General features: G+C 37.8%; 1 protein-coding gene across 3 annotated transcripts in view; it reads right to left on the minus strand.

Annotated features, from left to right (window-relative positions):
* Positions 1-2,050: 2,050 nt before the first annotated feature.
* The window catches only part of ccser2a (coiled-coil serine-rich protein 2a), a 57,583-nt gene continuing 44,620 nt past the window's right edge, over positions 2,051-15,013 (minus strand). The window contains exons 12-13 of one of the 3 annotated variants that reach the window (XM_051132776.1): positions 12,789-12,828; positions 6,250-6,467 (exon numbers count right to left, since the gene is read on the minus strand). In XM_051132776.1, coding sequence (XP_050988733.1) covers positions 6,407-6,467; positions 12,789-12,828 — 101 coding nt within the window. In that variant the 3' untranslated portion in view covers positions 6,250-6,406. Of the gene's footprint in view, positions 6,468-12,788; positions 12,829-15,013 lie in introns of all 3 variants that reach the window. The other 2 variants (XM_051132775.1, XM_051132777.1) reach the window with 2 other exon arrangements.

Consider the following 15,013-nt stretch of genomic DNA (forward strand, 5'->3'; position numbering starts at 1 on the left):
CTCCCTGCAGGACATGGAGGATTTTTCTAAAGAACAAAGCTCAGTTTTGTTCAGGACAAAAAAAGGGACTAAATAACCATCACAGATCAAAAACAAACAAACAAACAAACAAACAAAAAAAAAAACAGTCATATATCATCCAGGTAACCACACACAGTATTAAAAACCAAGGGTTCCCAAACTTTTAAAAGTGGTTATTTTAATAATTTATTATTATTTATTATTATTATTTTTTGGTCTACATGTAAACACCTTTATGTAAAATATCTTACTCAAGACAATACAAAATAAAAAATAACATGCATTTTGTATGATCTCTCTTATTTTGTTAAAATTATTCACATTTTCACAGATTCTACAAGGAGGTCCCAAAATTGTGCATGCCACTGTATCCATCTGTAGTATATATCAGTCCCAGGGGCATTTCCTCCAAGGAGACAATGGAGGCAGTGTTTCCTCAAAAAATTAGAAAAAGCTATTCATAGTACAAAAATAAAACAACTCAAATATTTCCATATATGACATAAAAAGCATATAAATCACTTATTTTTCTAAAGTAAAACTGATCAACAGCGACTCCAGCAGGTAAAGTTACAGCGGGAGTCTGCGTCTCTTTCACCTCCCCTGAACCCGTTGATTTTAAACAAATGGTGGGGTACTTAAAAAATGAATGGGGAAAAGTCACGTGAGAAGAGGCAATGCCTCCATTGCGATATTTATGTTCGGCCGTGATTGGTTCACGCGATAAATCCCACCTCTTGTGTTCATGTGCACATTCACGAATCAGTCTGAATGAGCAATACAAAGGAGTTAATGGAAAGACTAATTTAAAAAAATAAGTAAACAGCTCACACACTTAGATATAACCACTTTGTTACTTCAAAATAGCATGAAAACATGAACTGTGGGAGTTTTTAGTAAGTAATCAGCTTGATGACATAGAGAGTTTGCACTTGCGTCATGATTTGGTCAGTTACCCGGATGCGAGGCCATGTTGGCGATACTCCAATGTAAACAACAGCATGGACTGCACAGTAAATGTACTTCTAAATACACTGTTGCTCTGCTAATTTACTGTATGTTTACTAAATTACGGGGTGAAAAAAATGAGTGGAAGCTGCTAAATCATATAGAGAAGGACTTTGTAAGCAGGAAAGGGTGCAATATTTTGACAAACTAAAGTTAATAGATTGTAAAGATATGTATGAGCACTATTAATTACGAAATTAGCCTAATAATTTCACCTAGATGACCAGAAATGATAACACAAATGAAATCCTGGTTCAGTTTGGCCAACCACAAAAGCAATAATCAGCTAAATATATGAGTTTCATTCGGTTCCGTGGCATTGTTTACACTCAGTGCCGCCAATGTGGCCAATTGATGACGCGTTGTGAAAACACTATTAAAGATACATCTCCATGCCTTTAGTGTTTACCAAGCTCTGATGACTGATCCGTAAATTAGTTTATTATAAAAAAGAACAGCTGATTATCAGTTCATAAAATACATAATAGTCTAATTATTTAAACTGTCTATCTATCTGAACTACCTTGAAACACCTAACCAACTCTTTGCAATATAACAACCCAAAATATCAAGCCAATTGCAAAGTTTTTCCATGTCAAACTTTATACGTCTTGTTTGAACTAAAATAATTGGTTGAAATATTAACTGCAGACTGTTTTCAGTGTCTTGCCTATAATTGCACCATGAATCTGGAGGAACATAATTTCATTTCTCTGTATACCCATAATGTTGGAAAAGCAATGCAGAAACTTTTCTTCAGAAAGTGCTGAAGTAAGTTCAGCTCTTATTTGTCTCTATATTGTCAAAGCTGTTTACACAAACAGTGTTTGGGGCAGACTCTGAGAATATTAGACAATGTGTGGATTTACAGTATAATGAACAGGATGGCATAAAGCAGCCCTGAACGCAACGTATAAGGACCTGCAGAGGAATACTGCAGAGTGCAAAATATTGCTAGGAAGAGCTGCAGCAATCCACACAAATGAAAGTTTCTGACACATGGAAAACCCAACAGACAGTGTGAATCTTATTCCTTCACTTTATTAAAGTCTCACACCTTCCACTGGACCAGGGCACACAGGGACAGAACATCAAGACACAAACAGCCAAATAAAAGTAGTCGCACACAATATAAATGACAGCAAATCAAACAGATCAGGTCAAAAACCACAACCACAGTCTCTCCAGTGTGGAGGTTGAAACGGGTCATTTAAAGTGCTTGAATTCATTTCTCTGTTAGTAAACATCTCTTCTGTCCATACAAACAGGTTGGCAGCTGTTGTTTTCATGAAGCTATAATGGAGCAATGGTAGCATCCTGACAACGTCACATACTCTCAGGTCACCACAGGTGAAAAACAACAAGACATGAACTATATGAAAGGAAAAATGGGATTTTAGTTTTTTTAAAAAAGGATTTCATGGCAAGTGTTTCTTGTTTCAGACATCTTCATGCTATCAAAGAATCATCCAAGTGAATAGAATCTAGAGAAAGGCATACACACATGGTCAGCAAGTCATAAATGTATTTTACACAACAGTGCAAGGTCTTTGTATGAGTGCATTTATTTTAGCAATCAGGAAATCTAACATCTAGCTTTTTTATGGTGCAGTTAACCGTTTTTATGTTTTTTCACACTGCAGCTCCAGAGTGGTGATTTGTTAAGGGAAAGGCGTCTTTGAGTTTGCAGATAATCTTGAAAACATTGCAATTTTTGCATCTCCGTTTAAAGACAATGTCTCTCCAAACTTGTAACTCTTACTTTTTTCTGTGGAACACATTGTGAACTGTTTTTGTCTACATAGTCAAAGTGGTCCAAATCATGCACAGGGAACATTTTTCAACCTTGTCCATTGACTTTCATTACACAGGCATCTTTTGTGTTCCAAAGAGGAAAGTAGTTATACTTTGGAACGACTAAGGGATTTTTGAGTGAGCCATCCCTGTAATTACACACTATTTTTTCTGTCTCGCCTCATTTGTTAGGAGGCAAATGAAAGAAGATGCTCCTATCTGTAAACAGACACCTCATTGACATGAGCGCTTCACCCCTGACCACAGCAGACGGAATCAATGTACTTTCGCGACTTTGCATTAGCAAGAAGACAGCGTATTACACGGGACCTCTCCTCCTGCGCACGTACAATGACAGAAAGAGAGACAGAAAGAGAAAGAGAAATACAAACAAAGTACCTCCAGAGCATAACAAAACAAGCCCTCCATTGATTTTCTGCTTAGTATAACCTCAGAGTTGGGTGAGAGAGAAACACACACACACACACACAAATATCCCTCTTCTATTGATTTACTTTAGCTGGTTTTAGACATGGCTGCCCATCTCTGCTTAGGGTGTGTCTAAAAGTATGTGGCCCACGTGAGAGCATTAAAGCCTTTCATATGACTCAAATGGACGCGAACCGCTTTTCACTTACCACGTTGAAGGTTAAAGGATTAGTTCACTTCTAAAACAAAAATTTGTAGATAATTTACTCATTCCCTTGTCATCCAAGATGTTCATGTCTGTCTTTCTTTGGTCATTAAGAAATTATGTTTTTTTAGGAAAACATTTTAGGATTTTTCTCCATATAGTGGACTTCTATGGTGCCCGTGAGTTTGAATTTCCAAAATGCAGTTTAAACGCAGCTTCAAAGGGTCCCAGCTGAGGAAGAAGGGTCTTATCTAGTGAAACGATCTGTTATTTTCTTAAAAAAAAAAAAAAAGTTACAATTTATATACTTTTTTAACCTGTGCATGCTTACTCTGCAGTCCCATTCAAGACAGTAAGGGCATGTCGAAAAACTCCCATCTCATTTTCTCAATTTCTGCAGCAGTGTAGGACGATTTTGAAGTTGGAGATGAAAATGAGATGGGAGTTTATCGACATACCCTAACTGTCTTGAACGGGACTGCACAGAGTACACGTGCATCGCAGAGCTAAACAAGATGAGCATTTGAGGTTAAAAAGTATATACCTTGCAATTTTTGGGGAAAATAACAAATCGTTTTGCTAGATAAGATCCCTCTTCCTTGGCTGGGATCATTTAGAGCCCTTTGAAGCTGCGTTTAAACTGCATTTTCGAAATTCAAACACCATAGATGTCCACTATATGGAGAAAAATCCAAAATGTTTTCCTCAAAAAACTATTTCTTTACAACTAAGGAAAGAAAGACATGAACATCTTGGAAAACAAGGAGGTGAGTAAATTATGTGTACGTTTTTGTTTTGAAATTGAACTAATTCTTTAAGGGTATATATACTGATTCGTATATATACACTCTAATACATATATTGCACATAAAACACACAAAGGTGGGTTTTGCATATTTAAAATGCTTCCATGCAGTGGATCTTCTTGTATATTTGTGTATTACAGTGTGTATTATGCATCAAGGCATGCCAAAAGCACAAAAATCTTCTCAACCTTCTCAACAATCTTATTAACCTTCTGAGACACATTTGTGTAATCTGACCTTCTTAAGAACCAAACAAGAAATCTTCCTGTAGACGAAAACAACCTTCTTAAAGCAATCTAACCTTCTGGCAAAGGACAAATGGTCCAATTTTTCCATTAACAATACAGTTTTAAGTCTATCATTTCTTGCGAATCCAAAAAAGTTAGTGCAACATCAAGACAAATCTTTTCAAAAACTAAGAACTCGCTGTACTTTATGTACACTTAAAGTTTCACCGCAAGAGTATTTCTGCTCCAAAAACAAGGCAAACACTGCAGCACTGGAACAGACTGAACAGCTTAATAAAGGCATTTTAACTGTAAACATCTTTATAACGCATAAATAATTAAAAAGCATTATAACAATTTTGTATGCAACTAATGGGGAGTGAAAAAGCAGGTTTATGCTTTGAGCATGCCATAATCCATAATCAAGAAAAAGAACCTTATTAACACGAGGCATGAGTGTAATTAAACTAAAAATCTGCTGATCAAGACCGAAGCCAAGGTGAAAATAAAGGAAGCAAAGACAGCAGCGTATGCGCCCTCCTGCCAAAACACCGTCTATAGGTCAAAGAGACTCTGCTGAATTGAGAAACTAGACGTAGGAGTGAGAACGATGAAAAAAGAGAGATTTTGTATCTTGCAACTGTTTCGTGTTTATGTGGTGAATTCAGACAAGCATGTGAAATGAGGCATGAAGTAATACACAAACAGATCAAATCACAGAAGACGTGAGAAGTTGGGTCACATGACATACGGACTCTCACTCTCGTTAACACGATCTGTGAGGCTGCGTACACAATAATATGCATTTTCGCAGTTAAACCTCAGGAGGTTGGTGATGTAAATGTCAGATTCACCCACTAAATGAGCTGGCGTCCTGAGGGCACACCGCATGAGGAAATAGCCAGACACTGAGAGTCTTGAATAATCTCCACAGGCAGTCTATGCACAGCACTCATGTCTTCTTTGAGTTTGTTGAGTATCAGAAAAAAACAATTCTCTAGTGCTTTCCATTACGTGTTTTCTCTGCTTCTCAGACTGAATTTCTCGGTCATTCTTTCCCTCAGTTTGTCAATCCATTAGGAGCTCGAATGGATTAGAATGATCTTGTATGGATGAGTGGTAAAGGTTTCTTAGTGGTTACGGAATTACGATCAATGACTTTTAAAAGTTTTGTGCGACAGATGCGCTGATTGTGACACTACTTTTTGTTGCATAGTTAGATGCGATAGCTTAGCTGCTTTGTTTAGCTTAAAACGTCGCCGTCTAGCCACTAACACCACCATCTAGTGCAAGCCGCATGTGTGATCATGCGTTCAGGGAGGTAGCCTAATCAGTGTCTATGGCTGCAGCTGGCGCTCAGTGGATCTTTGGCTTTGGAAGTCTTGTGGAGACACCGAGCGGTACCGAAGCATTTTGTTGCGGGTCAGCCTCACTCCTGACCACTAGCCGGCCACGAGTAACAACGTGGTTCCCTGCACTGAAGCAGGGCAAACCTCTGGACGGAGGTGGAGGAAGAATCTGCTGGAGCTTGTGTTTCACTGAGGGTCCTGGTTTTGGGTTGCCGCCCCCTATAGACAGAGCAGGGAGAGTTACCCGTTTGTGTAGACGTGGAGGCTGCAGGACACGTGGGCTGAAGGAGGACGAGGGGTGAGGTGTTTGCAGGAGTTTGTTTTCATGGCTTTCTGGGGTTGGTCTTGCAATCTGTTCTCCAGCCCCTGGTGAGTCATTCTCATTGTTGTCTTGTATGCGAAGGTGGGTGCTAAGCAACTGACTCAGCTCTTCTGGGTCAGGCAGAGATTTCGGCTCCACGTGAGGGACTCCAATCGAATCGGTGCGGGGGGCTGGAGGACAGGGCATTGGAGGCCGTTCCTCTTCGGTGCAGGTATCATTGTGGCCCCCGGTGGGGACTGTTCTTGCTAGTTTTCCCTGGATGAGGGGCTCGTTGGGGATGTGACTGATGGGCTGAAGTATTTGAGGCTGCAGAAGACAAAACAGAACATTACTTAGCAGAATAAACCAGGATGGAGATCTGCGATCAAGGGCTACAATCCCATAGTCAGGGATGTGACACGGAACAGGTTTGATTCTTGAAATGTCCTGTTCATTTATAAGAATACTGTATAAAGGGATTTTAACTGACAGCAACCACTGCTAGTCCCATTCACACAGCAATGTCAAATTCACTCCTTTAAAATTTGGCTGCAAGTCTGAGAAATTAATTAGTCACTTAGGTTACAGAGTGCTTGAACCAGGGTTGTGCATAATTCAGAAATAATTTGAGAAGGCCTTTTTAAATTCCAAATCAATTCCTGAATTTAAAATGAGACAGAAAAAAGGATACATTTTGGTTGCACAGAAGTAGAAATTCATTAAACAGTCATTTTTTCACACTTCTGGGGTCACTGTTTGGAGACCAATCCTCACTATTGACTAACAAGTAACTACAACTGCTGTCGTTATTTTCTGCTTATTAATAATTAGTAAGGTACTACATTTAGGTATGGAGTTGGATTAAGGGATCTTAAATATGGTCATGCAGAGTAATGCATTACAGGGATAGTTCATCCAAAAATGTACATTCCCTTATAAATTGCTCACCCTCATGTCGTTCCAAACCCGTAAGACCTTTGTTCATCTTTGGAACACAAATTAAGATATTTTAAGATGAAATCTGAGAGCTTTCCATCCCTGCATAGACAGCAACGCTACGTTCAAGGCAGAGAAAGGTACTAAGAACGTCAAAGACTGACTCAGAAGATAAGAAATTGTTGAATAAAGCTGGGTTTTTTTGTTTTCTTTGCGCTCAAAAAGTATTCACGTAGCTTTATAAAATTAAGGTTGAACCACTGATGTCACATGGACTATCCCTTTAATAATGTGCTTCAAGTATTAATAAACAGCCAGTGTGCTAGTAATATGCAAGTTAATAAGCAACTTGTCAATAGTAAGAATTGGTCATGAACTATTGTTACTATAATTTTTAAAAAGCAGATAGACAGATGTCTGAAATGTGAGCTGAAAATCATATTTTGCTTAGGTTTCCTCTTATTTAATGAAATCTTTTTTTGTGCACCAGTGTGGAAAAGCACTTTTTTTTTTTTTTTTTTACCATAGCCACACCCAGAATTCTGCTTTTTAATGCAATAATTGTATAAAACAAGCTGAATTAATGCAGGCTAATGGCTTTAACAAAAACACAAACCACTGATTAACAACCATTTAGCTCCATGTACATTTGTCTTTAAAAGTTTAAGTTATCGTTAAAAATCAATTTCCCTGTGGAAAAAATCAATGGCATTTTTACTTCTGGAACCAAACTCTTTCACTTAAGAACAATTAAAGGGATAGTTCACCCAAAAATGATGTTGTTCCAAACCTGTAAGACCAAATTAAGATATACTACCTTGAACGTGGTAGTTGCGTTGCTGTCTATGCAAGGTCAGAAAGCTCTCTGATTTGTGTTCCGTTAAACAAAGGTCTTACGGGTTTGAAACAACATGATGGTGAGTTATTAATGACAGAACTTTCATTTTTGGGAGAACTAACCCTTTAGATAAATTCCTCTACCTGTAATTCAAATTCAGCTTCCTGTGAGGTGTAGCCAATTCAGTTCACATTCACACACATAAACTGAAAGCCAAGCCTGTTCTTTAATTCTGAACTTTGCACTAGCCAGGTGTGAACCTTTTTTAGCCTTCTAAAACAACACTGGCAACTGTATTCTGCTTTGTGAATATGCGGTGAGATGCGTTCGGTCAGTTGGCGAACCAAGCGGGACTGTAATAGAACGGTTTTGGGCAGTTAAGCATGTATGCAGGTGAGTTTCAGCAAAGTCAACTGTGCACCATGACAGAGGTGTAAGTCCTTGTTTCCTTCTCATTCGCTCTCTTTGTCTCTCATGGGCTGCTAAAGAGCACTGCTGTACTGAAACCACAGCACCCCCTACTGGCTAATAGTGGTTTTATGCAGCCTGCCACATTTCTGTTCAGCCGTAGAACATTTGTAAGGCGCGTATTATCTCCAGATACCATCGCAAAACAATTTTATCACATGCCCAAACACACGGGGCTGAGAAAATGTCAGAATGAGAGAAGTAAAGCATTACAATTTAAAACTCTACTAGACAGCGCATTTAAACAACAACAAGGTCGTTCCTCAAAAAAAAAAAAAAAAAAAAAAAACTAAACAAGAGTACAGTGCCGGTACATGGGAGTAAACACGTGAGCGGGGGAGTGGGCGCAGGAGAGTTGTCAGCAAATTTAGTAACATGACGTACAGACGGTCACATCCTCTACATGACGTCACAAAGTCTCTAGGGTGAAAAGACATGTACAGACATCTGCAGATAACATACATTATGCATTCACCTCTGTCCCGTCTCTGTCTCTCAGCGAGAACAGACGAGTCTCAGGGACTGTAGCATTTTAAACTCTGTGAGGATTGAAAGTCCCGTTTACATGGATCATCACTCAAAATGCACATTATCTGAAATTATTTTCCATGCCTTTTTTTTTCTTAAAGAGCTTTACGGTCTTCACTCCTTTTGGTAGTTGTCGCATCTCTCAATTTTGACACTTTTAACAAATTTCATTGAAAATGACTGACTTTGGTCACTTTGGTCATTCCAAATCTCTGCCAGTGTGAATGGGGCTTAAAGAAGTCTACTTCCAGAACAAAAATTTACAGATCATGTACTCATCCCCTTGTCATCCAAGATGTTCATGTATGTCTTTCTTCAGTCGTAAATAAATTATGTTTTTTGAGGAAAACATTTCAGGATTTTTCTCCATATAATGGACTGCTATGGTTTGGAAGTTCGAACTGTAGTGTAAATGCAGCTTCAAACATGGGCGTCGGAAGCAAAATAAATGTGGGTGGGTCCTCCCCCCCAAAAAAAATCCCTAGAGTATATGCCATTTTCTGCAAGTATGGTGCCTTTTATTATGTACATTACCTCTATCCAGTAACGTGACAACACTGTTAGAGACGGTAAAAGTGGGTGGGTCTGATATCATTGGTCTTCAAAAGTGGGTGGGTCCTGTCCCACCCGCATTCAATGGTGTACAACCGCATTTGGGATCGTTTGAAGCTGCATTTAAACTGCGTTTTGGAAGTTCAAACTCGGGGCACCATAGCAGTCCATTATATGGAGAAAAATGCTGAAACGTTTTCCTCAAAAAACAATTTCTTTACGACTGCAGAAAGAAAGACATGAACATCTTGGATGACAAGGTGGTGAGTACATTATCTGTCAATTTTTGTTCTGGAAGTGGACTTTAAGAACGAGAACAGATGTGAAGTGCGCCTCCTAGGTGACACAGAGAGAACTACACAATTTGAATAACTCTTGCGTTAAAAATCATTAAAGAAATTAAATGTTTAAAACAAATAGTAATGAGCTGTTTAAACCAAGGATTGATTTCCCTCATTTAATTCATTTTAATGACTTGCTTCATTGGTAACTCCCCAATTCCAGAGAATGACACTATATTACTTGGCAGATAAATAGTTTATAGTGTGTATATAGTGTGCACTTTCATAAAAGACACTCAAGGTCACTTTTACAGTGCTTTTAAGGTATGTTCTTAAGCATACTGCAAAAACGAGTACTTAAAAAATCTTTAGCTATGGTAAAATTGCTGTAATAAACAGGCTCACAGCTTTATTGCTTTTATAAAATGGCAACAACAGCTTTATGATAAATGATACCAATGTTCAATAAACAATTTGCACACAATAAACAATTCTTGTGCCAAGAAATATAGTTCATTATACTGACTCTAGACAGTTTTGGGGTTGCCAAGCAACATTGCTACTATAATACAGAATTCATCACAGGTGCGTTTATATCAGCTTCACACAAGGCTCATCTAATTAGAATTTAGAGTTGAAAATATCTGTTTTATAATACAACATTAACATCATAAAAACAAAGGAATCATGCAGCACCAAATGAACAACAGCAACAGGAGAGTAAAATGAAAAACGACACCAAACAGATTTCATGCTGCTCTGCCTTTGTGGACTGATTCAAAGACTTTGTGCAACTTTTTAAAGAGGGTTTCTGTATAAGTACCTAAAGTAGAATGAGGACCAGGGTATAGATTGTGTCTTTACAAAGCAGGGCTCAAAATTAAGGATGGCTAAGGTGGCTGACAGTGTTTTACTTGCACAATCAGACCAATTCTGATCCTGCTACAAAGTTCAGACCTGAAAAAAAAAAAAAAAAAAAAAAAAAAAGATTTGTGATAGGCCTAAGCGATTGGAAGTCCAGATCTGAATCAACTGATTCGCGCTCCCACTCCAAAGTTCTGATCTAAAGCAAAAGATTCACAAACCTACTCCGAAGTTCTGACCTAAAACAAATAATTTGCGATCCACGCTCCGAAGCTCCGATCTAAAGCAAAAGATTTGCGAGTCTGTCCCGAAAGTTCCATTCTAAATTAAATGATTCACAATCTGCGTTCCGATGTTCAGATCTAAAGCAAAAGATTTGTAAACCCGCTCAGAAGTTCTGATCTCAATAAAACGATTCATGATGGGCCTACACCATTTGAAGTCCAGGTCTGAATCAAATGATTCGCAATCCAGCTCCAAAGTTTTGATCTAAAGCAAAAGATTTGTGAATCTCCCCCGAAGTTCTGATTTAAATCAAATGATTCACGATTCACGCTCGGAAGTTCCGATCTAAGGCTTGATGCTTTGTGATAGGCCTACACGATTTGAAGTCCAGATCTGAATCAAATGATTCATGATCCCACTTTGAATATCCGATCTAAAGCAAAAGATTCACAAACCCGCTCCAAAGTTCTGATCTAAATCATGTGAATTACGATACACGCTCTGAAGTCCTGATCTGAATAATGATTCGAATGATTCAAATTTGATTTGAATCATTTAATTCGTGAAATGAATTACGAACACGTTCCGATCTAAATCAAATGATTCACAATACATGATCTGATTGGAAACACTGAATCATTTTGCGACTGATTCGTAATTTCGAAAAGCTCCACACCCATCACTGTGCGCTTTTTAAAATCATTACAAGCGATGTTGAAATTCTAAAATGATTGGCTCTTTTAATTTGATCTGGTTTTTGCTAGTGAATCACTCGAAATGAATGACTGAAGTCACGAGTTTGAGCATCATTAATTTCTGCTGATTTAAAGGGACAGTTCAGCAAAAAATAAAAATTATCACATGATTTACTCACCCTTAAGCCATCCTGGTGAGTAAATCAATTTTTGGGTGAACTATACCTTTAATGTGTCTCAAAGGAAAAGTTAAGATGAGGATGTGCCAATATCGCAACAATGACAAAACAGTAATGCCACTGTTTTAGAATTGTTTAGGGGGAAAAAAACATGAATTCTAAGCTTTCACATAGTCATAGTTCCATAATTTCCAGCTAGAATTGGTAATTATTTTATTTATAACACAGAAATGTTTTTTTAATCAAGCAAATAATAGTTTTTTTATTATTTTTTTTTGTTTGCTTATTTGTTTTTGTTTTTTCATATATTTTTTAGCCGTAAAATGCATCTGGATTCCAAAAGGAGCAGGGAGAATCAACTGCCTCCAAACTGTTTCACAAGATAACTTCGTAATACGATTGCTGGATATTACAACAGAAGGAGCTGTAATAAAGTCAGGCTTTAATTCAGTCATTCGTCTTACTGTAAGATCAGGCTGATGAAATGTGGCCATTTTGATAATGGAAGAGTTTTTAATATCCTGGGTTTGTAAAAGTGGAGGTTATAATGTGAATCCCGAAGGAGTTATCGGATCATTTTATTTTAATTGTCCTCTAAAACGGTTCAGCGTCTCCCTGTGCAGTCACAGGACCAAGGACAACTGCACTATGGGCTTATTCTTTGCTTGCGCGTATGTTTGAGATGTTTAAACCCTGGTTCACCTGTGCAGACTGATGACTGTTTGGATAAAGTCTCTGGAAGCAGGCTGAGAGAAGCGGTGGGTCTCTCAGAACACACCAGTAAACACTGTTGCTCCATCAGAGCAAAGACAGATCTGACACAACCACAGCAATCACAGCCCACGGAGGAAGAGACGAGCAGAAACATTAGGACTTCAGATAGGTGGTTTGGGCAAAAGAAAAAAGAAAAAATTAAAAAACATCTCATGCCAGTTGTATTTTGGTTTTTGAATGTGCATGTGTGAAAAAAAAAATCTGAATCCATGCTTAAAAAACAAAAATCAGACTCAAACAAGCATGCATCAGTCATTCACGTCACTTGACCATGCAAAGGGTGAAGCTTTTAGTAGAGGTTACTGTACCACGCTGTGTCACGGAAGTAATGTACAAGATGCTCCACCCCTGTCCCGGGGTATTACGGGATAGGCAGAGGGGGAGAAACAACAGAGCACAAGTTCATCCAATCAGGAAATAGGAAGAGGAAGGAGAAATCGAGAAAGGGAAAAGACAGAGGAGAACATGGAGAGAAGACAGACTAAACAACTAAACAAAACGCAAGAAAGGAAGAGAGTCAGATCTGTTGAGGAACACACCAAACACAATCTGACATCTACTCTATCTGAACTACAGTAACGTTTACAATGTAAAACACACATTCTCTCACAACTCTATTCTTGCAAAACTAAATTACTGCTGTCCTCACTTATTTTTTTATGATATACGCCCAAATCCTCCACTGCCATGGGCATAAAAAAAGTTGAGAAAAAGCATACCAAGGACCACACAACTGAATAATTTACTGTGCGCACACAGAGTTACACTATCTGCAGTTTACTGCAAATTGACTTTTACTGAAATTTACTGCAAATTGAATTTTTACAAAAAATATTGGTATAACAATGAGTTTTAAGTTCATTAATATGGACTTAGAATTCTGGAAAGGAGTCAATTCCTTTAAAGCATTAATTGCTTTTATTCTCTAATCTATGGTAGCTCATCAAGTTAAGAAAATCAATTATGTAAAGGGGTCATGAACTGAGAAAACAAAATTACCTTGATCTTTTGACACATAAAAGGGCATTGTATTATATTATACTTATATATATAAAAAAACTACTATAAAATAAAAGAACTCAAAACTTTGACGTTAGGCTAAAACCAGCTTATATAGAAGACAGTCTGCCAAAACGACAGCTTTTGGAAAGTTCTACTCTATGATGTAATAGGTAGATAAGTACCACCTCCAGGAAAGATGATCAACATTGCTGCCTATTTAGCCCCACTCACCGGTTTGCGCATAGTGTCTACCAGAGGCGAACGTGCAGGTCTACACAGAAACCAAACGAAAAAAGGATGGTTCTGAAAACAACAGGATGCTCTGCACTGCCAGTGTGTAAAAAAGCACTCTATGCATTTCCTTCCTTCTAATAAATAAACTGGATAAACTTTATTTTTAATGAAGTTCCAGACTGCGTCAGGAAGAACTTTCAGCGACGCAATGCTCTTTTCCTTATTTCAGGGAACTGAGTTTACATCAGTAACCAGAGCGACACAATTTGACACAGGATATTCAAAAAGATTGAGCCTAGAAGACAATGCTGTGCCACTTATATTGGATCTGACAGTGATGTCGCAACAAAAGTTTCAAATGGGACAGAAAAGTGCCTATTCCTTCTAACTTATGTTTGTTGATGTACACTTTTTTTGATGATGACATTTTAAGTGGACCTCAGAGAACAATACAAAATAAAAAACAGGCGTTTCATGATACATTTCTTAATTTTATTATTATATACACTACCACTGAAAAGTTTGGGGTCGATAAGATTGTTTTTAAAAAAAAGTCTCATATGCCCACCAAGACATTTATTTGATCAAAAAAACAAAAACAGTAAAATATTAATAATTTAACAGTTTTCTAAAGTGTTCAGCATCACTATCAGCTCTGATGCTGGCATTTTCAGACAAGACCAATTCAAATCCAATATTGTTCGTATACTTTTATGTGTTATTGTTAAACCACCATAAAATTTTCACGCACTGTATTTCTAGTGTTCAGATGTCGTTCCAAACCCAAGACCTTCATCTTCGGAACACAAATGAAGATATTTCTGATAAAATCCGAGAGGTTCATTCAACAATTTCTTCTCTTCCATGTCAGTCTCCGGCGTATGTTCACGAGAGCACCAAAACACATCGGGCATGCGCATGTAAAGGCTGACACGGAAGAAAAGAAATTGTTAAATAAAGTAATTTTGGTTTTTCTTTGTTTTCCTTACGACCTTTCTGGGCCTTGAATGTGGTAGTTGCGTTGCTGTCTATGGAGGGTCAGAAAGCTTTCAGATTTTATCAAAAATATCTTAATTTGGGTTCTGAAGATGAATGAAGGTCTTATGGGTTATGAACGACTTAAGGGTGAGTAATTAATGAGAATTGTTCATTAAATGGTAACCATTTAATGTGCAGATAACTATAACTATTTATAACCATGTGTAGGTTGAATTCCCAGTGGCTTTATGTTTGTTTAATTTGACATGCCAACTCCTGCTAGCTCAATCAATCTGTTTGTCTATTAGTAATTATATTC

Source organism: Labeo rohita, chromosome 17 (assembly GCF_022985175.1).
Source record: "Labeo rohita strain BAU-BD-2019 chromosome 17, IGBB_LRoh.1.0, whole genome shotgun sequence".
NCBI lineage: Eukaryota > Metazoa > Chordata > Actinopteri > Cypriniformes > Cyprinidae > Labeo > Labeo rohita.